Source organism: Microtus oregoni, unplaced genomic scaffold, assembly GCF_018167655.1.
Source record: "Microtus oregoni isolate MIOR12 unplaced genomic scaffold, Mior012 000015F_ref0000493, whole genome shotgun sequence".
NCBI classification, from domain to species: Eukaryota; Metazoa; Chordata; class Mammalia; order Rodentia; family Cricetidae; genus Microtus; species Microtus oregoni.
Window position 1 is genome coordinate 30,581,442 of NW_024543074.1, and position 26,806 is coordinate 30,608,247.

Genomic DNA, 26,806 nt, shown 5'->3' on the forward strand with positions numbered 1-26,806 from the left:
GATAATAAAACTCATTGTTGAAATGCAGACTCTTTCACAAAGAGATATTATTCATAGGTTTGGGTGTGGAGTCATAATTCATCCGTAGAACTCTATGCTCCATTGACTTAGTCTTCTTTTAACATGTAGTCCTCTTTTTACGAACGTAGCCTCTGGAAACTGTGAGATAAAGGAAATGTGTGTCCTCCTAGGAGAGGCACATCTTTATCCTAGGAGCCCTTTGGAGGTGACTCAGCAGTTGGCACTGGCCATGCATGTGAGCCTCGGACCCAAACGAGTGTCAAGGACAATCCATAGCCATCTCCTCCAGCTGCGGGTGGCCCTGACTGCTCCTCTCACAGCCGTGCTGACTTAGCCTTGCGTCTTGGGAAATAGCTGTTATCATGAGCTTCTCGGACAGTCATCCCAGAATTTCATTTCCTCCCTAGCAGGGGCTCCATATACCACTAGGGAGTCTCGGGCCTTCAGGTTTCTGTTTCTGACCTCCCAGATGGCTGATGACGACAGCTTTTTCTACCTCGGCACTACAACTGGAGACATTCTGAAAATGAACCCCAGGACCAAACTGTTGGCAGACACTGGGCCTGCGAAGGACAAGTTCAGCTTGGTGAGTAGAACCTGTCAAGGTATGGTCTGCTCCTCCCTGGCGTCATTTTCTTCCCTCTGCTGACAGCAAAGACTTTCGTTAAGGCAAAGTCCATAGGGAAAAAAATAGGTCAATTAGCAAAGGCTGCGAAGCCACACCCAAGTTGACAAGCTGCACTAGCCCATTCTCCAAGCCCTACGCTCTGGTTTTCTTCAGGGCAAAGACATCCCTAGATGCCACTGTAAGGTATCAGTCAGTATCTTGCCCATTTTCCTTCTTCAAAGCACAAGATCGTCTTTTTTTTTATGAGCTGAAACTGCATTGGTTCCAGTCCAGTTGTCATCCACAAGAGATGGAGAGAGGGGTGCATTTGGATCTGTATGTGTGTGTTTGTGTGTGTGTGTGCATGCACGTACGTGCATGCATGTGTTCAACTGTGATAACTCTACCTTGGATTTTAGCCTCAGTATTGCTATAAGTTTTTCATGAGACCAAGAAGTCATCAACAGTGCTAAGTTGCAGGATTCCCAACAATTCTTGTCAAAACTCCAGGAAGCAATGCTAACACTTAAACAGAAATAAAAGACCCACCACTGAATGACGACTTTATACTAAGGACAGCTATCTCTCATGTGCCCGGGAAGTTCTGAGGACTGTTTCCACTAAACTTTGAGTTGGGAAGTTGGTGTGCGAAGTCCCACACCTGCCTGTCTCATTTCTGATATCAGAAACAGATGGTTCCTATGGAAGCACAGCTACTTTCCCACTGAACAGACATTCTCAAGAAACCGAAATACTATGCAGGCCTTGTGGGAAAATGTCAGTTTCCTTAATCATATCACCATTTAATATTCAACTTTTAAAAGAAATCCACAAAAATGGGAAGAAGCCATGATACAGGCAATACACATAGAGGACTATTTAGAAATGATTCCATAGGAGATCAAAGCGTGACCTAGATCGACCTTTCTTTTAATTATTTAAGAGAAACAGATTCTAATACTAAGCAGCTAAAACAAGGCCCATCAGAGGAAAGGGAGACATAGCCTAGAACCCTGCCAGTTCCAAGGCCTGCTGGGCCCACAGAGGCCTCTGAAGACACTAGTGGAAAAACTATTGATAGGCATAGTTCCTGTTTGTTTGTTTGTTTGGTTTTGTTGTTTGGTTGTTTGTTTATGCCTAGACAGTACTTGGAAGCTTAGTTCCTCTATGATGCAGATGCCAGTGTGGTAGTGCCCCTCAAACCACCGGCATTTAAGCCTCCTACCAATTTCTGCGCTGCCGATCCTCTCAGGACTGATGGTTCACCCCAGAAAGAAAAGATCGCTTGAGGGATGAGAAGATAAGAGGTGCCCCTGAAGATGCTTTGCTTGAAAAATCAAAGGACCTTGGGCAGTTGCTCATTTTGAAACTCTACTCAAGTGTTCTCTGAAGAGAGAGGCAAAGGTTATCATGGTTTAAAATTGGCCTATTAGATAGACATACAGTTCTACATTGGAAGGAGTTGACCGTGGTGATGATGATAGCAGTAATAACTACAAAAGGGTGTTTTACAAGGTGTCATTTTCATGTTTATGGATAGGGAAACTCACTATTGCTAAGGTGTTAGAATTTGCACTGGTGGGCTCATATCCGGACTCCCAGCACTTGGGAGATGGTGGCAGAAGGATCAGTAGTTGACAATGCGTTCAAGACCAGCCTGAACTACATGAGAGCCTTCTCAAAAACCAAACCAAACCAAACAAAATAAAACAAACCAAAACAAAGCCAAATCACAATGACAAAACATGCACACGCACACGCACACACACAAAAAGCCAGTTCTTCCAACTGGATTTACAATTTTAATATAATTGTGACCTAAACTGAGAGTTAATTATAGATGCTGAGAAACTGATTCAAACAGTGACAAAAAGCAGCAAAAGATCCAGAGAAGCCAGCATAGCACTGAAGAGCTAAGTTGGAGGAGCTCGAGGGCCCGATTCCAAAGCTTGCCCTAAGTCTAAAGTAATAAAGATGGTGTGGTTTTAATGAAAAAGCAGACAAAACAGTCCAGAAATAGATCTGCACGAACATTCTTAACGTTATCTGACAGAGGAACAAAGACACTCCAGTGGAGAAAAGACAGTTCTTGCACAAATGCTGGTGCAAGTGGACACCCGTATGTCCAAAACATGCTCCCCCAACCTTCACAACGACCCAGATACCAAACTTAACCCTTTACAGAGGAGCTCAAAATGAATCACAGAGCTAAATATAAAACATGTAACTTATAAAAGATAATCCAGGAAAAAAAATAGCATGACCTAGAGGTTAGTGATGACATTTTAAATACAACATGTAAGGCGCAATCCGGGAAAGATGTCGTATTAGAGTTCTCTAAAGCAACAGAACCGATAGAATGAATATAAATCTATAAGAGGGTGTATCTGTGTGTCTTACAGGCTGTGGTCTGAGTAGTCCAATAACAGCTGTCTCCTAGCAGAGAGGCCCAGGATCGGAGTCCATGACTCTGGTTGTCTCAGTAGTGCCAATACGGTGCTGGAGTCCCAGGGAAGTCCCAGACCGCTCAAAGCCTTCATTCTGCGTTAGAACCCCGAAGAAGTAGGCTCTGACACCAGCAAAGGGACACCTCAGGAGCAGAACAGATGAACCTGCTGGAAGAGTAAGGGCAAGCAGACAAAAAGCAAAAACTTCCCTCATCTGTCCTTTTATATGGGCTGCCACCAGAAGTGGTGGCCCAGATTTAGAGTTGGTCTTCTCATCTCAAAGGACCCAATCAAGAAAATCCTTTGTGGGCGCACGCATGGTCTTAGCGGATCCCAGATGTAGTCAGGTTGACAACTACCACAGCCATCCCAGAGTTTCTTAGTGGAGCCTCGATATCAAAGAGTTTAAGCTCTAGCACAAGACATCACCAAGAAACTGAGAGATCAAGCCACAGAGTCGGAATATGTTTCGCAAAGACTTGTGTGGTAGTTTGAATGTAATTGGCTGCCATAATCCCACCATCTCACACTATTGGGTGTGGCTTTGTTGGAGTGGGTGTGGCCTTGCTGGAGGAAGTGTGTCACTATGGGGGTGGGCTTTGAGGTTCCATATACTCAGGATACTGCCCAGTGTCTCAGTTGATTTCCTGTTGCCTGCAAGACGTAGTAGCAATCTCAGCTTCAGCACCACCTCTGCCTGTAAGCCACCATGCTCCCTGCCACGCCGATAATAGACTGAACCTCTGAAACTGGAAGCAAGCCCCCTCATTTAAATGTTTTCTTTATAAGAGTTGCCATGGTCATGGTGTCTCTTTGCAGCAATAAAAACCCAAACTAAGACAACAGGTATGCTAAATCACACAGTTGCCACCTCTTCCTTCTCATTCTCAAGCTTTTGTTTTTCTTCTCAGACCCTGTGGAATGCCTTTCAAGTAGGAACAGGCAAAACCCAGCTTCAAGAAACTTGAAAGGATGTATTTAGTTTTCGATATTCAAACCCAGTTTTTGTTTCTTATGATACTAGGGATCAGACCCAGGGCCTTGTACTTGCTGGGCCAGCACTCCAATCACTGGACTGTAAGTCCAACCTTCAAAAGTCTTTAAGACATAAGCTCATTGAGTCATATACTAGAGATGTTGGATATTTTAAAATAAAACATTAGCCATTATTTTAGTTGGTTTTGCATAGCTATAACAAAATGCTGGAAACTAGGTGATTCATGAACAATGGAAGTTCAATCAGTTCATGATCCTGGAGGCTGGGGCTTCTAGAAGCCTAGCATTCACATCTGGTGAAAGAACAGTGGGCTGCATCATCCCATGAGGGAAGGTTGAATATGCAGATAATCTACAGTGACAAAGCAAGAGTCACTTTTTACTAAGCCTGGGGACCAAGTGCTCTCCCTTTCTGAGCCTGCAAGCATCTAGGAGCACAGACAGGCAAGCATCTATGTGATCTATGTGCTGAACCACTCTTGATAACCAGTACCATCCCCATCTGTGGGGAAAGACCTTCATGACTTATTCTTTTCTTTTTTTTCTTTTTAATTTTTTTTTTTTTGATATAGGGCTTCCTTATGGATGGCCTGGAACTCACAGAAATCCACCTGCCTCTGGCTCCCAGTTGCTGGGATTAAAGGTGTATGCAACCACACCTGGTTCATGACCTAATCTCAAGGATCTGCTTCCCAACACTGTTGCACTAGGATGTAGGTTCCATCATAAACGCTTGTTGGGGGCGGCTACACTCAAACCATGGCAATCACGCCCATTTAAATTAGAACCTTATGGAGCATGTTATGAACTGTCAATCATTTCTCCATATATTTGAAGACTGTCTGGAATCTTAAATATGTTTTTAACTATTGGTAAGATTGTACACCATATGCCTTAGCTCAGAAAATACAGTCACTAAGAAATCTGTGCTGTCTTGGGATGTCACATTGAACCCTGCATTTATAGGAATAAGTTCTGGTGGAAACCATAGCAACTGAAGAACTAGCTTACAGAGGCTGTGCTTACGCTTCCTGCTGAAACTGGACTTGAGCGGATGGATAGATGAGCATTACTATATGTACGTTCAAAGGCACGGGTCATCTTAGGGAGGAAGGATGGCAAAGCTTGACTACTTCTTGCAGGACCAGGAAGGCTGTCTCCCAAGACATGAACTTGTGGATGTAACTGAACACTCTTGGCCAACCTGGAGGTACACCGTGATCTTCCCCAAACAATAAGTGCAGATTTGAGGTGACCTCTGCCATGCTCTCTTGTGTCAGGTGTTGCACTGATGTTTAATGACAAAACCCTTGGGGCCTCTCACAGCCTTGTTTCTTCCCCTAGGGAGTGTCGGCCGTCAGGTGCCTGAAGATGGGTGGTTTGTTGGTCGGCTCTGGAGCTGGCATGCTGGTCTTCTGCAAAAGCCCCAGCTACAAACCCATCAAGTGAGTTCTGAATGCAGAGAGTTGGGGTAGATAGAGACCCACTAGAGCTGCGGGTCTCGGTCTGGGTGTTGCCTAAGACCATCTGCATATCAGATACATTGCGATCCGTAACAGTAGCAAAATTACAGTTATGAAGCAGCAACAAAATAATTTTATGGTTTGGGGATCACCACAACTTGAGGAGCTATATTAAGGTGTTGCAGCATCAGGAAAGTTGAGAACCACTGCACTAGAGAAACGTTCGCTGGAATCCAACAGCTAAACACTAAACGAAGAACCATATTTGCCAAACACTTGTGACTCACACCTTTTAAGCCCAGCACTCAGGAGGCAGAAGAGACAGGAGGATCTCTGTGAGTTCCAGACCAACCTGTTCTACACAGAGTGGCAAGCCATTCAGAGCTACACAGTGAGGTCCTGTTTAAAAGGAAAAATCATATCTGATTAAAGAATTGCATCTTACTATTAAATGAGTAGCTGAATCACAAGGGTCAGTGGTTTCTTCCCATGAAAAAGTTCAAGAGAAACCAAACCAAAGCCATTCGCTGTGACCCAGAGGCACATCACCCTTTGATAAGTCACATAACTTGGTTGTATACCACAATGAGACATAACACCAGGACTATGACCTTTCCCCCTAATTTTTCAGGTTATCTTTAGAAATGGGTTGCCCTGGGCAACGGTGCCCAGGAGTCTTCCTGCCTTGTACAAACCATTTCAGGCCGCATCGCCCTGATAGACCTTCTCTGAGTGTTTAAACCTACAGTGGTAAACGCTTCCTTCCTGATCACGGGTCACCCTGATAGACCTTCTCTGAGTGTTTAAACTTACAGTGGTAAACGCTTCCTTCCTGATCACGGGTGTGCAAGATTGTGAATAACTCAGGCCTTCCCACCTGGTCCTTGAGGGCCTGTCTCATACCAATGGCTAGCTTGTGTCCTCTGCGACCAGATAAGCAAATGCTTGCTGGTCAAGTGACTCTGTTTCCCCTTTATTCTTCTCCCCAAAGGAAACTGCAGCTGCAAGGCGGTATCACTTCTATCACGCTCCGGGGAGAAGGGCACCAGTTCTTCGTAGGGACAGAGGAATCGCACATCTATCGTGTGAACTTCACTGACTTCAAAGAGACGCTCATTGCGGCGTGTCACTTTGAAGCCGTCCAGGACATCGTCTTTCCATTGTAAGTAGAAGAGGAATGTTAGAACGTAGAGGCTGGATGCAGCGTGCAAAGGAGTTTCAGTTTATTCAAGGACTCTCAAGATGCATTAGAGAATTATTTTGCTGATGAATCTTTTCTAATGTACCGAATTATTTTATAGGACCTATAAAGATTTATTTATTTGTATTTTAAGTGTGTGGGTGTTTTGGCTGCATGTATATCTGTGTTCCACATGTGTACAATACCTGCAGAGGCCAGAAGAGGACATCAGATTCCCGGGAACTGGCGTTAAAGACTGTCATGAGCCACCATGTGGGTGTCAGGAATCAAACCCCGGTCCTCTGGGAGAGCAGCCACCGCTCTTAACTAACTGCTGGCCATCTCCCGAGATTTCTAATGGATGTTTTTGGTTTTATCTTGTTTTGTTTTTAATTACCTTCATAGTTAGATTGGTTTTCCTTCCTCTAGTTTGTATTTTTATTTTTTTAATGCTGGATTTGGGGCAAATGAGATGGCCTATTGGGAAGAGGCACTTGCAGCCACGCCTGATAAGCTGAATTTAAATGATCCTTGGACCCACACAATAAAGTTCCAGAAGCTCTCCCGCAAACTGTCCTCCAGCCTTCACATATCTGCTGCGGTGCATGCTCACGCACGCATGAAAATAAATCAATACTTATTATGATTCGGAGCTCATTATTACATTTAGCAAAGTCTGTCCCATGAAGTCGGCCAGTTCTTCGCTCTCAGTTTTCTGTGTTTAGCTTGAACTGCAGACACCAGCGTCATTGCTGGTCAGATGCAAGCCTGTGTTAGAACTCAGTCCCCGGTGCAGTGAACTGCAGCTTTGGTTCCGAGTCCTTCTGGTTTAGGACTTGCATTTTTTTCTAAAGGGGGGGGGGGCTGGAAGCGAATCTTTATTGGGAAGTGGGTCACTTTCTTACTAGGTTTAATTTCTTTTCCCAAGGAGTATGGTGGACTCAATCTCTAAAAATTTCTGGTTTTAGTGCTTTTTATAAAAATATATTTAAGGATTTTTATTCTCTCTCTCTCTCTCTCTCTCTCATGTATTTGTGTGTGTGTACATGTGTGTCATGGTGCGCATGTGGAGGTCAGAGGATGACTCTTTTTTTGGTTTGTTTTTTGATTCTTTGTCTTTTTTGAGACAAGGTTTCTCTGTAGCTTTGGAGCCTGTCCTGGAAGTAGTTCTTGTAGACCAGGCTGGCCTTGAACTCACAGAGATCCGCCTGCCTCTGCCTCCAGAGTGCTGGGATTAAAGGCATGCTCCACCACTGCCTGGCCAGAGGATGACTCTTAGGAGTTCTTTTTGGCTACCTAATTTCAGCTCTGAGCTCTACTCTGAGTGTGTAGATGCGATCTACTTGGGTTTTTTTCCCTATTAATTCTAAAATGAGTAAACTTTAAAACTAGAGAGATTCTAGCATCTTTTGAAATAAGTTTAAGATGAAATGCTTGAGGAGTGTGTAGATCAGTGGTTAGCTTTGGTCTTCCCAGTGACTAAGGAGAACTTTATGGTTAGGATGGTTCTTCACCCTAATGCCACCCCCTTTCTTTTCAAAACTGGAGTCATCTGTAATCATCTGGCATCTTGATAATTTACATCCCATGCAAAGAGGCCCCTTCCCCAGCCTGACTGACCAAATTACTCAGATACTTTTTTCATTCATGATTTCTTATTTTCTCAGAACTGAACAAAAAAGGGGCAAATGTGAATTTTACTGTATTGCCATCTTCTTCTGTGTAATTTTAATAAGATTTTTCAACTCCATTGGAATCTCTTCTTTTAATAAAGATATTCCATGGATATATTTGTCTCACAACATGCTACTTGGCTAGGTGTATACAGGGCCTTTAGAGTAATCCATATCCATACCTCACATGTGTAGATATTTTTGTGTGAATCAATCATATCCCCCCGAAGTAGTTTAAAATACAGAACTGTGACCATTCCTCCAACTTATCAAGATTTAGGAAGATTTCAAGTCGACTTTTTCTTTTATATATATATATATTTTTTTTTTTAATTTTTTTCTTTTCTTTTTTTTTTGGTTTTTCAAGACAGGGTTTCTCTGTGGCTATGGAGCCTGTCCTGGAACTAGCTCTTGTAGACCAGGCTGGTCTCGAACTTACAGAGATCCGCCTGCCCCTGCCTCCCGAGTGCTGGGATTAAAGGTGTGCGCCACTACCGCCTGGCTTTTTATATTTTTTTATTGAAAAAGCTTTCCGCCTCCTTCCTGCCTCCCATTTCCCTCCCCCTCCCGACTTTTTCTTCATAAACAACTTTGCACCAACTCTTCCAAAAGTGAAAAGATGACAAAAGATTTTCCACAGAGGCTGTGAGGAATCGGTTGAGTGTCTCTCCACACAAGAGACCTCTAAATCACACCCTCGGGTAACCAGTATGCAAAGGGCATGCTGTCCCGAGCCTTATGAGGTACATTTGGTACCCACTGAACACTGCCCGTCTTTGATGGCTTGTCCCTCAATGACTTCTCCGTAGTGGTACTGCTGAGCTATTTGCTACATGTGCCAAGAAAGACATCAGGGTGTGGCACACAATGTCCAACCGGGAGCTGCTTCGGATCACCGTGCCCAACATGACCTGCCATGGCATCGACTTCATGAGAGACGGCAGGAGCATCATCTCAGGTGACGGGATGTGCATGGTGGCACACACCTGCAAGGTGGAAGCAGGAGGACCAGGAGTTCAAGGCTATTCTTGAGTTCTAGAGGCCAACCTGTGCTACTTGAGATCCTGTCTCAAACCAGCAACCAAACAACAGAAAATTTGATAGTTGCTCCCAATGGAAGTTTGGATCTAGGGTCTGGCTGGGGTTTCAATTCTTGGCATCCTCATTTTCTACTAATGTCTGAATGCCTTCTGTCATCTCTTCTCCTTCCCTTGGGGGTCTAGCCTCTCCTTGGAGTTCTGGTCTACCCAGGAGGTTTCTCCTAGATGGAAAGAACCACGCCTCTCACACTCTTTCACTTACCAGGGATGCTTTGCTTAGTAGGGAGAATAGTCGATGTTGAACTGGACTGGAGGCATAGTATGCACAGGATTGTGGACTAGAACCCATTTGTATAAGAGAGAAAAATCCAACCCAAACTAAGATGTGCTTCAAAGAATATTCCCCCCAAGACAAGGTTTCCCTTTGTAGCCCTGGCTGTCCTGGAATTCTTTCTGTAGACCAGGCTTGTTTTGAACTCACAGATCCACCAGCCTCTGTCTCCCAAGTGCTGGAATTAAGAGGCATGCACCACCATGGCCGACCCAAAAAATTCTTTTTAATTTTACATTCATGCATATACAATTCTATGTGCGTGAACAAAGTTCAGTTTTGTTTGTTTGTTTGTTCTAAGAGGGCTCCAGTAACACACACTGGTCTTGAACTTGCTATGTAGCTGAGGATGGCCTCAAACTCCTGCTTTTCCTGACTCTAATTTGTAAGTGCTGGTAAAAGGGAAAGTTTTTTTTAAACATCATTTATTTGTTTGTTTGTTTTGTTTATTTATATGTTATGGGTGTTTTGCCTGCAAGTATGTCTGTGTGTACCACATGCCTGCCTGGTGCCCACAGAAGCAGAAGAGGGCACTAGATCCCCTGGAACTGGAGTAACAGACATATAGGTACCTGGAATACGAACTTGGATCCTCTGGAAGAGCAGCCAGTGCCCTTAACCACTGAGCCATCTTTTTGGTCCCTAAACAGAAAAATTTAAAATACAATTTATGCCAAACTAATGTTCTAACGTAAGTGATAGATGCTATAAGTTGATAGATACATGGTGGGTGAGATCCTAGTATTCTGACACTTGGGAGGTAGAGGCGGGGGAATTAGGAGTTCAAGATCATTCTTGTTATATAGCAAGGTTCTTGCTAGCCTGGGCTATAGAATACCCCGACTCAAGAAACCAACCCCCTTCCAAATTATAAATACCACATATTCCTCCTCTAAATATTTCCATATATATCTCTAAAAATATTTTCCTATGAAGCAATAATTTCTTAAAATCATGAGTAATCTATATCAAATTTCCCTAGTGGTCAAAAATAAATGTATTGGTTTACACTAGGGAAAGTCAAGTGGATCTGAGTGAAGCTATTAAAACAGAGACCTAGGAGCCCATCCTCTCTTTCCTTGGCTCTGTTTCCTCCTTCCCCTGCCCCCTATGTCTTCTCCCCTGAGTGACTTACATTGTGCCCAGGTCCTTGGACAAGGGAATCTTAGAGTCATCCTTGCCTCTACTCTGTTTCTCTTACACCTTTATCAATGTGCCCCAAATGACCCCATCTCAAAGGACAGCCGTAGGTCCATTGCTGGTCATCTTCTCCATCCTGGTCCTGGCCACTGTCAGCTCTCCTAGATCGCCCCAGTAGTTCCTATTACTCCTATCTGCTTCTTTTCTTGCCCACCAGTCTTTTCTCCCCACAGAAACCAAAAGGTCTATTTTCAAATGTTAAATTAGGTCTTGCCATTTGCTGGGCTTTGCAAACCTCTTCCCCCGGCAGTCACCTGCAAGGCCCTGTAGGACCTTCACTACTGCCCTCCCCACTTCTTATCTCGTCTTCTCAACCTGCTCACCCCCTGCGCCCTGCTGGCATCCCCCCTATTCTGCAAACACACTGGGCATGCAGGTTTTACTCTAGCTGTTCAGTTGGCCTGGAATGTTTGTCCCCCAAGCCCCTGCATGGCTTGTCCCTTCATTCCCTCTGACTTTCCCATGTCTTTGCTGAAATGGGATCTACCTTGAGCAGCCTATTTAAAATTGCTAAGCTCAAGAGACAGCACTAAAGTTGACAGCAAATTTCAGCCACACACAGACCTGAGGAAACGTATTCCAGGTGGAGGGACTAGAGAGTGCAGCGGCCCTGAGGTGGAAACTCGCTTGATGTATTTAAGGAATAGCAGGAGTGTTAGTGTGTCTGGAGCTTTTTAGTTATGGGATGGGTGGGGCCTCAGGAAGACTGATAGCAGAGGAAGCTGAAGAGGTAGGTGGGTGCCACGTACGAGGTAGCGTGCAGAATTAAGAGCTGGATTTGGGGGCTGGGGAGAAGAAGAGCGCATACTGACTGGTCTTGCAGAGTTCAGTTCCCAACACCCACGTCAACCATTTATTAATTCAGGTCCTGGGGATCCGATGTCCTCTTCTGCCCTCCTTGGGCACCTGCACTGACATGCACACACTCTCACACACATTCTTTTTTTTTTTTTTTTTTTAAAAAATCAGTATATTTTTTTTTAAGTTGGATTTTAATTCTAGGACAGTGGGGAAAATATTGTGGAGGTCTTGTTCAGGAAGGGGACTGGATTTTAAGAAGTGGCTGATTGTAAGCCGGGGTGCAGGGGAGAAGCTACTGAGAGGGCTCAAGAGAGAGGAGGCTGCAGCTTGAATGGGGGAGTGCCATCAGAGGTGGGGGGAGGAGGTCAGAGCCTAGATGTTTGTGACAGTGGAGCTGAAGGGACTTCCTGATGGATTGACGGTTGAGCTGTAGGCTTGGAATAGAAAGGAATCAAGAACCAACAATGACTCTGAGGTTCCTGTCTTGTGCGAGGCTTTGGTTGAGGTGGCAAGATGGTGAGAATCAGGGAAGAGGAGTATCAGACTTAAAGGTGGGGGAAGCAGGGTGCGGATTTGAGAGGCTGAGGCAGGAGGACAGAGTTTGAACAGCCTGGGCTACACAGTGAAACCCTGTCTCAGATAACAATGAAAATGGGTGGATGAGAAGGCAGAGGTTATTTGGAACTGTGAGCCGGATGCATCCTGGGTGTGGTAACAATTACATGGGTAATGGGCAGTGGTGGAGCACACCTTTAATCCCAGCACTCAGGGACCAGAGGCAGGAGGTTCTCTGTGAGTTCGAGGCCAACTTGGTTTTCAGAGTGAGTTCCAGGACAGGCAGGGCTACAAAGAGAAACCCTGTCTGGAAAAACCAAACCAAACCAAACCAAACCAAACCAAACCAAACCAAACCAAACCATCCTAATAATGATAATGATGATGAAGAAGAAAGTGGAGTAAAACCAGGCCTCCTTCACCTGCCGTGAGATACACTTCTAGGCCAGGACACCCCAGCCTTCTTCCTCCCGCTTTCCAGGTATAACCAGTTTGGGAGGCCGGAGAAAAGGTCGCAAGGTGACCGGTCCTTGCTGAGGTTAGCCTCTCCTTCCACTCGTACCGTTTCTTCCACTTCTCACTCTCACTGGTGATTCAGGAGACTGTCAATCCACAGAGAAAGGCGGCAAATATACTGACAGTGTGCCTTTTGTCTCCTTCCTGTGCCAGCATGGGATGATGGGAAGATCCGAGCCTTTGCTCCAGAGACAGGTCGGCTGATATACGCCATTAACAGTGCTCACAGGATTGGAGTAACCGCCATTGCTACCACCAGTGACTGCAAACGGATCATCAGTGGCGGAGGAGAAGGGGAGGTACACTTCTAAATGACATTTTTTAAAAAAAGTCTTTAACTTAGAGCAACTATCTCAAAGGAGGCTATCCATTTTTCATTTTGATTTTCTTTTTTAGTTTTAAATTTTATTTATTTTTTTATGAGTACAGGCATTTGCATGTATGTACATAGAAGGAATTCTAATTGTTCTTAATTATAAAAACCCTGACTCAGATATTAGGGGGTGAAGCTGAGAGATCAGAGAAGCAGGGCAGCCTGAGGAGGCAGTGTGAGCAAGCAGTCTGAGGACAGGATAGCCTCTTTGGTCTGAGCATTGGTAGAGGTGAAAGGTCTCTCTAGTGACTGCTGCGCTGTTTCTCTGATCCTTCAGCTTTCACAGCCTGATATCCGATCTGGGTTTTATTTATTAAGTCTAATTAGAATTCGTATGTATGCCGTGTGTGTGCAGTGCCCCAAGAGGCCAGAAGAAGGCATGGAATCCCCTGAGACCATAGTTACAGGCCATTGCTAACTGCTGTTTGGCTCATGGGACTCCAAGTCCAGGTCCTCTGGAAGAGCAGCCAATGTTCTTAACTGCGGAGACATCTGTCAGCCTCTGCATTTCACTTTTAAGTGTGTACCCGCACTAGAATTCAGAAAGGGTCAAATTAAGATTTTGACGAGATCATAAAATACATCATAAATTCAAGTTCTAATGCTTTAAGCAGACATTAAATCTACTTGCTTACAGAGAGGGTGAGTAAGATACAGACAGGAAAACAGCTTGTTTGGAACCAAGCTGGGAAAGCAACTTAATGTGTTGCCCGTTTGACAGACTCGTTCTTTCCCCAAGAACCGTAGCTGAATCGGTTGTCTTCATCTTACCTCTTAAAGCAGGTGATATAGAATCAGTTCGTTAACAGGGGCATTAATTTTAACTTTTAGACAAGAGTTTACTATGTAGCCTCTGGCTGGCCTGGAACTTGTGGTGTAGTAAATCAGAGCGGCCTTGAATTCACAGAGACCCACCTGACTCTGCCTCCCAATGCTGGGATTAAAGGTGTATGACACCATGCCAGCCTTGGCTATTGTTTTAATGTTGCTACACTCAACTCTTTCTTCCAATTATTTTGAAGATCATAAAAACATTTTATTCTCATATTTACTTAGGGTCTCTCTTTCTATGGCCCCATTTTTTTTTTTAAAATCCCAAAGCCTTGTTTTTGTCTACATTTTTTTCTTTTGAATCCCAAAGCCTTGTTTTTGTCTACATTTTTTTCTTTTGAATCCCAAAGCCTTGTTTTTGTTTACGAAGGGGGTGTCATCCTCCTTTCTCTTCTCAGCTATCATAGGAAGAGTTTTTCAGAGTGGAGAAAAGACCCAGCATCTTGGGGAAACCCTTGGAAGAGTCTGGGCAAGTGAGGTGAACGGCTGGGCTGAAATGTCCCCTCTTCCAGCATGTGGCACAGACTGTGACCTCCCTGTGCCTCAGAGCCCTGAAGTATACTGAAAATAGCAACACTCTTATGGAAAAAAACATATTCCTCTCTGTAAAATGTGTGTGAGCATTTGCCATCAGGGCCCTGCTACCTGACCAGCCCATGGCTCTTCCCTGCTCTGTGCCCCCGGAAGCCTCCACTGGCTTAGTCCCGTCCCTCACCACTTCCACCATGCTCGCTCTTGTCCACATCTCCACATCCTCACTTCTCCCTCATATGTCAGGAGCTTCTGTCTTGATGATGCCCAACCTGTCCAGACCATGTGAGTTACAGGCACCTGAGCTCACTTTGGGAGAAAGAAATCGCACTTTACACTTGTTTATGCATTGTTTGGCCTGCTGGTTAGACATTCCCAGTCCCTCCCTCAACTCTTGCCCCTCCACATTCAGCCATTCTAGATCCCCCTCATGCACTTTCCAGACTTTCAATTTTTTTAAAGTTTAACTTATTTATTTATTTATTTATTTTTTGAGACAGGGTTTCTTTGTGTAGCCCTGGCTTCCTGGAACTCTCTCTGTAGACCAGACTGACCTCAAACTCAGAGACCTGCCTGCTTTTGCCTCCTGAGTTCAGGGATTAAAGGTGTGCACCACCATACCCAGCCTCTGTACTGATTTTCTAAAATGTTTTCATTTTGAGATTAATATAATGACATCGTCACCCCCTTTCCTTTCTTCCCTCAAAACCCTCCCAGATCTGCCTCCTTGCACTTTTTCAAATTCATGGCCTCTTTTCCCAGTAATTGTTGTTATATGTGTATATATATACATATACATCTATCTATCTATCTATCATCTATCTATTCCTAAGTTTTAAAATTATGTGTGTAGGCAATTGTATTACTTATGAATTTCATTTCAGGAGAATAAGCAGGCATTGGAAAATACTTACCATAGAAAATGGATATTGGGCACACCTACCACTGCTCAGGAGCTCACCCCAAGTCCAAGGAGCAGGGTGGGCTATAGAGTGGGGCTCCGTCCCCATATATAAAAGACAATGGCAATTAGATTCTCTGAGCCTGAATATCATTGCTTTCCAATGACTAAAACCGAACAGCTGATGTGAGAGTTTAAATATGGCTTTGGGGAGCAGGAGCTTTCCTGATGGCAGAAGAAATTTGAGAGCAATGCTCAGCAGAAGCGAGGAGACAGGTTCTTCCTCTGGGCTTAGCAGAAGCCCTTGCGATATTGATTCTTGTAGTGGGAGCCTGATCATTTTCTCTTTCTGAAAGTAGAAGCGGGTTTGAGATTGGCAGCAGCGCCATCCACACCTGGTGGGAGGACAGTCACATCTGGTACACGCCCCTGCCCCGAAGTGTTGCGTTCCCACCCTGTCTGACTGAAATGGGAAGAGGGAATTAAATGGTCACACCCAGCAGAGAGGGAAACACTCCCCGGGGGCTTCCTCGATCCCTTCCAAAGTCCTGGGTTTGTGTTGCTAGCCTGTGCTTTGGGGCCCACAGGTAAGGGTGTGGCAGATAGGCTGCCAGACCCAGAAGTTGGAGGAGGCGCTAAAGGAGCACAAGTCTTCTGTGTCTTGTATCAGGGTGAAGAAGAACAATGAGGAGTGCGTCACTGCCAGCACCGATGGGACGTGTATCATTTGGGACCTTGTGTAGGTACCTGGGATGGCTACGAAGGCTAACACAGCATTTACAAAGATCCCAGCATCCCTGCTGAGCACAGCAAGATCCCAGAGGAGTGTATTAGTTTACTTCCTTGCTGTTGGGACAAAATATTCTTAAGGAGTTGGGAAGAAAAGGGTTTACTTGGGCTCCTAGTTTGAGAATACTGTCCATTGTGGTGGGGAGGCATGACAGCAGGGTGTGAGGTGACTGGGCATGTTGTGTCTGAAATGCATGTGCTTTGCGACTTGCTTTCTCCTGTAAAGGCTTTTTGGAGGGGGACTGTATTTTTATTTGTTTATTTGGCTTTAAAGACAGGGTTTCTCTAGTTTTAGAACCTGTCCTGGCAATCGCTCTGTAGACCAGGCTGGCCTTGAACTCACAGAGATCTGCCTGTCTCTGCCTCTGGAGTGCTGGGATTAAAGGAGTGTGCCACCACTGCCCAATTTTGTATTTTTATTTTACACCTATGTGTGTTTTGGCTGCATTATGTCTATGTGCCACATGTATGCCTGGTGCCTGCAAAGACCAGAAGAGGGTGTCACATCTCCTGCAGTTGGAGTTACAGACAGTTGTGAGCCACCATGTGGGTTCTAGAAACTGAACCCTGGTCCCCTGGTTCTCTGAAAGAGCAGCCAGTGCTCTTAACCACTGGGTCATAGCTCCAGTCCCTCACTCTGCTTTTTAGCTAGTTCAGGATCCCAGCTCATGGAACAGTGTGCATTCAGGGTGGTCCTTCCTACCCAATTGACCCTCTCTGGAAACATTCTCACAGACATGCCAGAATGTATATCTCCTAGGTGATTCTAAATCCAGTCAAGTCAACCATCAAGATTAACTATCCCTAATAAAAGCTTCTTAGAAGGCTTTGGACTCCCTGGCTGTCCAAGGGTTATAGATGTCAGTGGGGGAAATATGGTCTCCAGGAAGAACCAAATATCAGAAGTTTCTGGACAGAAAGGAAAGTAGTTTTCCAGATACATGCAGTGAAGTGTGATCTAATGCAAATCCATTCAACCTAAATGTTGAACATTAACAAGGAAAGTTATAGGGCAGCCAGTTCCTCATGTCATCTTGCTAGGTCATAAGCCTGCCCTGGGAGGGAGAGGCATCCCCCTCATTTGACCACATTCCAGGGACTGCTTACACTATGAGTAAATCACAGACCCATAGAAGATGGCAACGCCTAACGGTGAGGGCCAAAACATGTGAACTTCATCAAAGGAGCATTCAGAGAATTGTCAAAGATGATTTTTTAAAAATTTTTTTTGGCTGTTTTGGGATTTTTGCTCTGTTTTTATTTTGGAATCAAACCTTCGCCCCAACCCCACCCCAATCTTCCTTCAACACATCACCCTTCTATCACTCCTGTGATGCATGGAATTTGCATAATTGTCTAAAGAGTTTAAATTAAGTACAGAGGGAAAAAGGTAGAGTTGGTCAAAGACTATGTCCCTCCTTTTTTGAGATGGGGTACCATTGTGATGTCCAGGCCAGTTTTGACTTCTTAGGCTCAAGAGATCCTTCCACGTCAGCCTCTCAAGTAGCTGTGGGTAAAGGCATGTGCCACCATGCCCAGCTGGAATGTTCCCACCTCGAGAGAGGAGAGTGAGGACTGAAAGCAAAGTAGAATACTTTAAACTAAAAAGTGCAAAGCAGGGCTGTGGATACAGTCTAGCTGGTGGAGTGGAAGCACAAGGACCCGGTTTCAAATCCCCAGAACCCACATAAAAGCCAGGCATGGTGGTGCATGCCTGTGATCTCAGCATTTGGGAGGTAGAGACAGAGGATCCTGAGGGTTTGCTCTGGCTGAACCCGTCAGTTCTAGGAGAGAGAGAGAGAGAGAGAGAGAGAGAGAGAGAGAGAGAGAGAGCCTGTCTCAAAAAAGCATAATGTGGAGGGTGACTGAGGAAGACAACCAATGTCAACCCCTGGCCTCCACTTGCAGTCACACACATGCATGCACACCTCACACACATGCATGCACACCTCACACACATGCATGCACACCTCACACACATGCATGCACACCTCACACACGAGCAAAGCAAAACAAAACAAAACCCTAGTGCACAGTGAGCTCTTATTTCCTAAGTGGGCCTGACTCCCTACTCGGATCTCCAGTCACTGTGGGATCTTGTTTTTATGCTCTTTGGTTTTGTTTGTTTGTTTTTTAGACAGGGTTTTTCTGTCTAATAGCCTGGCCTGGAATTTGTTTCGTAGACCAGGCTGTCCTGGAACTCAGAGATCCACCCGCCTCTGCCTCCCAAGTGCTGGGATTAAAGGCATGTGCCACCATGCCCAGCTCTGTAGACAGCTTTTCATTGAATAGATTTAGAAGACACCTGTGCTTCTGCATGTCTAATAAGTTCCCATGAGGTGTTGCTGGGCCAAGGCCTAGACCCATGGACACATGACTGTCCCACTGGGAAACTGTACTGAGAAGGGGATCTTAGTTTATTTTAGTGGCGGCTTGTGACTACCTCACACCTTTAACACCTTCCTTTTGTGCAGCAAGCATATTTAATTTGTGCCAAAAATGTTTAAAAATCCTCTGCTCAAACCCTGGGTTTGAAAGCTTCCATTATGAGAAGAAACTGCAGAAGGTGCATTTCCAGCCAGGAGCTGGGCCCATGAGACAACCACCGGCGTACCAGCTTCGGAAGAAGCAATACAGCTGTGTTTCTTGGACAGGATTAGCATCCCTAATCTTAAGGCCCCAAAACCCTTAAAACCCCAAACCTTTACATTTCTTTTTGTGTCATGTTAGTACTGACAAAAGTTTCAGATTTCCACTTCCATTTTTCAGATCAGGGATGTTTAGCCGGAAAGCCTATGCATAGTCCTGAATCCACCAAAGTTTGAAGTAGCCTAAGCTTGTCTACGGTGTCTAAGGCAAGAGGTTCTTAAACTTGTGTGCATATAACCATCGATGGGAAGGCTGGTTTCAAACACATACAGATCTCTGGGCTTCCATCACAACCTTCTGACTCCAGAACCTTAGGGGTGGGCCCAGTAATATTCATTAGAATGGTCTTTCCCCACACTTTGCCACTCAGCTTACAGGGGAACCACTTGGTCCCAATGGTGGCCTTGAGAATCCAGATTATTGTGACAGGTGGTAGTGTGGCTCTGAATTCAGCATCCTCTACTTCCTTCTCATGCTCTGTCTCTAGAAGGGGGTACCATCCTTAGCCTTTGTCTTCCGACTCTTGCTGACACTTCTGGAGGAGACGTAAGAACAGAGCAGAATAGCCAGAAGTCTACTTTAAAATTCTCTTTTTTTAAAAAAAACATATGTGTGTATACATGTGAAGCCAAAAGAGGGCATCAGATTTCCTGGAGCTAGATTTATAGGCAGTTGTGAGCGGCCTGATGCCAGTTCTAGGAACCAAACTCAGGTCCTTTGCAAAGAGCAGCACATGCTCCTAAACCGAACCTCCAGTCACCCAGTATCTGTTTTTGACAAAAACCAAACCAAACCAGGTGTTACCGTGCGAACAGCATGAGAAGTCTAAGAAAAAACAACCCCATCCAAGCTTGCCTAGCTGCACGGCGTGTAATAAAAACATTTTCTAGGGGAGGGAAAAGTTGAGTTCCAGAGTGTTTGAATCTACTTTTCAGGCGACTTAGGAGGAATCAGATGATCCTGGCCAACACCCTATTCCAGTGTGTTTGTTATCACCCCGAGGAGTTCCAGATCATCACCAGTGGCACAGACAGGAAGGTAAGCACTGATGGCCCTCCACCGTCCAGTCTCGTATCTGCAGATTCGATCAGCTGTGAACGCCTGCAAATGCTTGAAGTGGGGGGAGGGGTGGGTGGATTGCATCCTTACCGAACAATTTATTACAGTATACAGATAGAGGATGTGCATAGGTTATATGTAGATAGTGTGTCATCTCATATGGGGGCTCGAGCATGTTTGCATGCTGACTCCCATGGGTGATACTATGGCCCTACATTAACAGTCCAGAGGACTGATTCCCCATTTCAAGCACCCGTCTCTCCCAGTTTGGTGTCCCATTTCCAGGCAGAGAACAAGGTTAGGTGTTCAGTTTCTTTAAATCCCACCCTATGGAATATGTTGTCGCTTTGGACCAGAAAGACAAGTTAGGGTCTAGTGATGGATAAAGATGAGACAGGGTCCAGTCAGACTGGCACAAAGCCCCGTCCCCCAAACCCTGCCAGAAGGAACTCTCCCTCCCACCAGGCCTGCAGTTTGGCCCTCATCCTCAGCGCGCAGAAGCAGACTTCCCCAGTGGTACTTCTCTTCTTTATTTTCCATGTTGCAGCAGACTCAATCTGCTTCGCCTTATCAAAAAGTCTCTTTCTGTCACTATCCAGGTTTATGGCATATCAACATCTCTTTAAATAGCATGCAAATTTCAAAACCAATACTAAAAATAATAAAATGATTTCTCCACCCCCTCGCCATGGCCTATTTATAAATCCAACTTATCCCCTCCCAGGGTGTATTTTTGCTACCTTCTATATAAAGTGGAGGCATCTTTTGCGAGCATGTGTGTGGATGGTTCCACTGCACCGACTCCTGTCGGATGCCCTTCTGTATTCCAGATTGCTTACTGGGAAGTATTTGATGGGTCAGTAATCAGACAGTTGGAAGGTTCCTTGTCTGGGTCGATCAATGGTATGGACATCACTCAGGAAGGAGGACACTTTGTGACAGGTTAGTCCCAGTCCCAAATAAGGTAAGAAAACCCCCAGGGTTCCTTATTTCAGAGGACAAGGAAGCCTTAAGTGAGAGTCAATGAGAAGAGCCTGTAGAGGGTCTCAAGGACACCTTGGGTAACATTCAGCCCAAACAGCCCACCACCATGGCGGGAAAAGTCACACTTCAATGAGGGAAGACATTTGTACAGGGCAAAGAGAAAAGACGAGCTTGACATCGTGAGGTTTGTTCTTTGGGGGTAGAAATGAGCCTTCAAATGTCCCGAGCCTTCGAGGTGCTTTCCTCTACATTTTTGGTTGTTTTTATTGTTTTTGTTTTGAGATAGGGTCTTGCTCCCACAGGCCTTGAATTTGTGATCCTCCTGCCTCAGACTCCTGAGCGCTAGGATATGAGGTAGGTAGGCCCCCATTCCCACCTCCTCGGCTGTCTTTTTTACTTAAGTGTGAGCCACCAGTTTTTTGTTTGTTTGTTGTTATTGTTGAAGAATATGATGCCTCAACTCCTTGCTGTGAATGAACTAGTTAATGTTTTTTGGGGGCATTTACCACGGGACATGGCCACTAGAACAGCATTAATACAACTTCCTGGCAGGCTCTTTGATTCTTCAGGACATTAATAAGCGCTTCAAATAAATCAAAGTTCCATAAACACACTGACTTAGAAAAAGATATTAAACCAGACACAGTGGGATGCTAATACATACACAGGTGTGCGGCTACACCTTCTGCATTTGTGGAGAAGAGTGGAAGGACCAACAGTTAGGGTGTGGCTAGTGGTTAATTCTGGGTGGCATTTGCCTTTCCATTCTAAATTTACTACAACATACAAAGATTTTTTTTTTTTAGGTCAAGAAAAAGCTTTATATAATAATGGATTTTTCTTTCTTCAAGTTGCATCATATGGGGGACCGTGTTGAAAATGAAGCAGTTATGTGAGGTTGGGGCTGTTTCCCTGTTCGATGTCAACCATGTCATGTACTTGTTTTTCAGGGGGACATGACCATCTGGTCAAAGTCTGGGATTATAACGAGGGTGAAGTGACTCACGTCGGGGTGGGACACAGTGGCAACATCATGGGCATCCGGGTAAGTCCAGGAAACCAGTACATCATCAGTGTGAGTGCAGACGGAGCCATCCTGAGATGGAAGTACCCATTTGCTTCGTGAAGCACGAGGATTCCCGAGCCTCCACCTGTACCGAGTACAGCCCTGCCCAAGACCAAGTGTGGATCAGCCCCAGCACCAGTCTTGACTTCTCACGGCTACTTTCATTCTGTAGTCAAAATCCTTTCCTTTATAATCTACAATCTCACATTGTACGTTGAAACTGAACTGTTATAGAAAAAAATTTGTCCAGAATATAATTTTTTGAGTTTTTAATTATTAATAAATTTGAAGGTGCTGTCTTCTGGCCATAATTTCTTTTTTATGTCTCCCCAAATCCACAGGCATTCCTCCTGATCTGTCCCCAGGGAGGGATGCTATTTTCTTGTAAAAATAAAATGAGTGTGTGTGGTCATGGGGATGGGACTAGGGCCTCAGGCATGGTAGGTAACTGTGGCTCCACTGGGCTATCTCCCTAGCTCAAACTTACCCTTTAATTTATCAGTTCACTGGTGAAGCAGCGTGAGCGGTCAGGTTTGAACCCACATTTTTGGGCAGGTGTATTAGTTACTTTCACATAGCTGTCCGCATACCTGAGAGAAACAACATAAAGCATGACTTATTCTGACAGTGTTTCCCATGGTTTGATCCACGCTGGCTTTGCCCCAGGCTGGCACTTGAGTGGAGCCTCACAGTGAAGCTCACGGATGCCCATCACCGCAGGCAGGAAGGAGAAAAGAAGCCAGCGCTCACCCCCTTTATTTACTCCAGGTCCCTGATCCATGTGATGGTAGCACTCATATTTTTTTTTTTTTTTTTTGGTTTTTCGAGACAGGGTTTCTCTGTGGTTTTGGAGTCTGTCCTGGAACTAGCTCTTGTAGACCAGGCTGGTCTCGAACTCACAGAGATCCACCTGCCTCTGCCTCCCAAGTGCTGGGATTAAAGGCGTGCGCCACCACCACCCGGCAGCACTCATATTTAGAGTGAGTCTTTCCCAACTTAATTAATCCTCGCAAGAACCACCCTTGCAGTCTCACCCAGAGGCACCCTTCAGTCTCCTAGGTGATCTTTAAAAATTTTATTTCCTTCCTTCCTTCTTTCTTTCTTTCTTTCTTTCTTTCTTTCTTTCTTTATTGTGTGTGTGTGTGTGTGTGTGTGTGTGTGTGTGCATACGCCCATGCTACAGCACATGTATAGAGCCAGCGGACTGTCTGAGTGGCCAGTTCTTTCTTTCAATCACGTGGTTCAGAGATCAAACTCAGGTCCCCAGGCTTGGTAGCAAGCACCTTTACCTGCCCTACCATCCCTAGGTGATTTCTTAATGTGATCAGATTAACTATACAACGAGCTCATAAAACAGTTTCAGCTTCTGTTTTCTACTTGGCCAAGTAAGAATAAATTTCCACTCAGACCTTTATTGTGAGACGTGAGGGAGCTGAGCTGGTAATGCCCCAGCGGCATTCCCGACAGAGTTAAACACCAAATGCTTCCTAAGTTGTGTCAGCCAGGCGTGAGGGCACACACCCAGGATTCCAGCACTCGGGAGGCTGAGGGTGAAAGACTGAGCGTGCCAGACCAACCCGGGCTACACAAGCGGAGACAGACTCCATTTCACCAACCCCCAAGCCAAAACAAAACCAACAAACCCCCTAAACTGTTACCAAACACCACCCCCCCAATAAATCCCCGTGTGTTACTGAGGATCTTGGAATGGTCTCAGAAGTGAAATTCTGGAGATGACTCGTTAGAGCCGGCCAAGACCATGACACCTTCAATACTTACCATCGGCAGGGTGATGAAATGAATCTTATGAATTAATCAACCACGCGGTTATCTCTTTGGGGGGGGGGGGTAAATGGTGACCTTTTACACTTTAAGTCTCGGACACTACAGGCTATTCTTTATCCTTAACTTGTGCAGCTTTTTGGCACCGGGTAACTGCTGCAATCCTATGTGAAAGATCGAGGAGGATATTTAATAAATGATGACCACTTATTAAATAGCAAGTCACATTTCTGAGTACTGACGTAATACTGACTCCAGAAAGCTGCTGATCTCTTTTTGAGCTAGAAACTGATGAGAAATTCATTTTGCAAGACCTTGCCTGATTAATTATAAACCTGACAGTTATAGGATAAAAGGAGCCAAGGCCTCCAGGGTTACCCAGGGAATAAAGGGCGGGCTAATTCTGATTGGGTAACGATAACGCCAGGATTTTACACGGAGAAATGAAACAGCAACCGAGTAGGGGGCGCGCCTGAGACCCAGCAAACTTGCTGCCGAGCAAATTCTGGGGTAGTAAAGGGCTGGATCTCGCAGTACACCCAGCGGGGATCGAGTTCCGGTTTCTCTCATTTCGTTGCCTTAACCTCTCCGAGCTCCCTTCACCGATGAAAACCAGGACAATCAAGTCTCCCAAGTTTTTGGAAAATTACTGTATCCTAGTGTGAAAAAAACAACAGCAACAACAAGATAATAACAAACCCCAACCCACTAGTACTCACAGTTCTAGTGCAGAGACGGGTGCAGGCAAAGCCTACAAAGGAAGTGGCGCCACCTGACCGCACGCACCTGAACCTGAACTCCCTACCGGCTTAGCTACCAGCGCGCTCCTCTCGGCAAACCTGAGTCACCCGGGACACCGCTCGCCGGTCATTTTTCGTCGTCTTCACCTGGTTCCCAAGACCAGGAAAACTTAACCAGAGCCTGGGCTTTGCTTTCTATCCCCGGGTTGTCTCTGCAGTGTAGGGATGGGCGTAGAAGGCGAACAGATGGGAAAGGCCTCTTCCAAGGCGGGAAGGAAGGGCGGGCAAGTCCTCTAGGCGGGCTCCAGGGGATTGCATTCCCAGCCCGGGCCGCGGGGGCGGGAGCCCAGCGGCGGGCGCTGCCCCAGGGCCGGATTCCCGCGCGGGGCAGGGCGGGGCGGCGGCGGGACGGCCCCGCCCCTGGCTCCGCCCTCGCCCGGTGCCCGCACACCTGGCTCTCAGGTAGCCGGCGCCCCACGCCTCTCAGAGGCGGTGAGGGTCGGGGAGTTGCCGGTCCGCTTCGGACCCCGGGAGCTGTGCTCCCGGACCACCGTGCTCGGCCAGCATGGATCCCGGAGTCGGGGACGCACTGGGAGAGGGGCCGCCCGCGCCCCGGCCCCGTCGCCGGCGTTCCCTGCGCCGCCTGCTCAGCCGCTTCCTGCTAGCTCTGGGCAGCCACTCCCGCTCAGGGGACTCGCCACCCCGGTCCCGGCCCCCGGCCCAGTCCGGCCCCTACGAAGGCGATGGAGACGGGGGCTTCGCCTGCGCCCCGGCACCGGCACCGGCCGCTCCCGGGAGCCCAGGGCCGGATCGTCCTGCGGGACCCCAGCCCCAGCTGTCTGCGGGCGACGGGGCGCGGCCGCCCGGCGCGCAGGGCTTGAAGAACCACGGCAACACCTGTTTCATGAACGCCGTGGTGCAGTGTCTCAGCAACACGGACCTGCTGGCCGAGTTCCTAGCTCTGGGGCGCTACCGGGCGGCGCCGGGCCGCGCCGAGGTCACCGAGCAGCTGGCGGCGCTGGTGCGCGCGCTCTGGACGCGCGAATACACGCCCCAACTTTCCGCTGAGTTCAAGGTAGGCAGCGCCAGAAGCGCCGGCGGTCCGCAGCCTCCACCGATCCTTCTGGTTTCCGTGCCTGAAAAGCGTGTGAACCACCAAGCCGAGCCGGGTTCCCTGGCGGGTGGGAGGTGGGGGGCTCTCTGTAGATACCACTTAGCTAGTCCAGCCACCGGTTATCGCCTTTGTTTTGAGGTGACGTGTTAACATTGCCACTTGCAAATGCTTTCTTTTAGAATTAGTTTCTCCCTGGTATTTTGAGCTGGGGTGGAGAGAGCTGGCAGCCTTAAGTTTATCCAGCAGTTTTGTGTTTAGCAAGCAGTTGTTGAAGGAGTGTGGATTTGCGGGACACGGTGAATTAGAGCTTCGGATCTGGAGGGGTGCAGAGTGGGAAGTTTTGAAGGCCAAGGTTTGGGGAAGGAGGTGGTACAGGCGTGGAGAACAATGTTGAGAAGGACACAACCAGGTCAAGATCTAGGGAAAATCCAGGCAGAGTGATCAGTAAATAGAAAGGACATAGGCCTGAAGGTGATGCGTGTTGAAGGCAGGAGTGGGTCTTCAGATCATGTATGACCTTGGACACCGTGGCTTTGGGTTATTTAAGCCCAATAGCTGCCGAGAACCAGTAGGTCAGGTACTGTGACAAATGGGGGGGGGGGGAGTCAGCGAGACTGCTAATTTAGAGATGATGTCCCTTAATTTAATTCATATTAAATCCTGACAGTATGTGAGCATTTGTTATCTGCAAGATTACAGCTGGGGATGCTGTGAGGGTATGAGAATGGGTTAAAGTACAAAAGACGGATGAAAGCGTTCCTGATAATTGGTGCACAGGGCTTGCTTCCTGCTGTAAAACCGCAGCTCTGCACAGAGAGCTGAAGCATCCCGAGGACTAGTGATTGTTATTGAGGCGAGGGCAAGCATGACTGTCAGTGTTCATTCCATAAACATCTTGAGTTTCAGCCGGAGAAAGCAGCCTTTGTTGTGTCAAGGGCTAGGATGCTAGCCACTGCCTTCCTCCCCCACCTCCCTTCCTGGGAGAAGCACCGTGTTCCAGTCGTCACACGATGTCTTTAGTGTCACTTTTAGGCCACAGTTGCTTTTCAAATATAGTAACAGTGTGTAGTGTAGTGGTCTTGTAGGCAATGACTCAGTGCTTGGCAGAGCGCTTCGTTATGCAGGCTTTGAGGATATGGGTTCTGGCTCCAGAACCC

General features: G+C 46.3%; 2 protein-coding genes across 3 annotated transcripts in view; both read left to right on the forward strand.

Moving 5' to 3' along the window:
* Positions 1-22,302, forward strand: part of Cfap52 (cilia and flagella associated protein 52) — a 45,016-nt gene extending 22,714 nt beyond the window's left edge. The window contains exons 6-14 of the mRNA XM_041665269.1: positions 491-607; positions 5,416-5,516; positions 6,526-6,696; positions 9,197-9,345; positions 12,984-13,129; positions 16,054-16,205; positions 19,840-19,942; positions 20,794-20,905; positions 21,898-22,302. Coding sequence (XP_041521203.1) covers positions 491-607; positions 5,416-5,516; positions 6,526-6,696; positions 9,197-9,345; positions 12,984-13,129; positions 16,054-16,205; positions 19,840-19,942; positions 20,794-20,905; positions 21,898-22,073 — 1,227 coding nt within the window. The 3' untranslated portion in view covers positions 22,074-22,302. The remainder of the gene's footprint in view (positions 1-490; positions 608-5,415; positions 5,517-6,525; positions 6,697-9,196; positions 9,346-12,983; positions 13,130-16,053; positions 16,206-19,839; positions 19,943-20,793; positions 20,906-21,897) is intronic.
* A 2,496-nt stretch (positions 22,303-24,798) lies between these two features.
* Positions 24,799-26,806, forward strand: part of Usp43 (ubiquitin specific peptidase 43) — a 66,271-nt gene continuing 64,263 nt past the window's right edge. Inside the window, exon 1 of one of the 2 annotated variants that reach the window (XM_041665525.1) lies at positions 24,799-25,610. In XM_041665525.1, coding sequence (XP_041521459.1) covers positions 25,101-25,610 — 510 coding nt within the window. In that variant the 5' untranslated portion in view covers positions 24,799-25,100. The remainder of the gene's footprint in view (positions 25,611-26,806) is intronic. The other variant, XM_041665524.1, reaches the window with a different exon arrangement.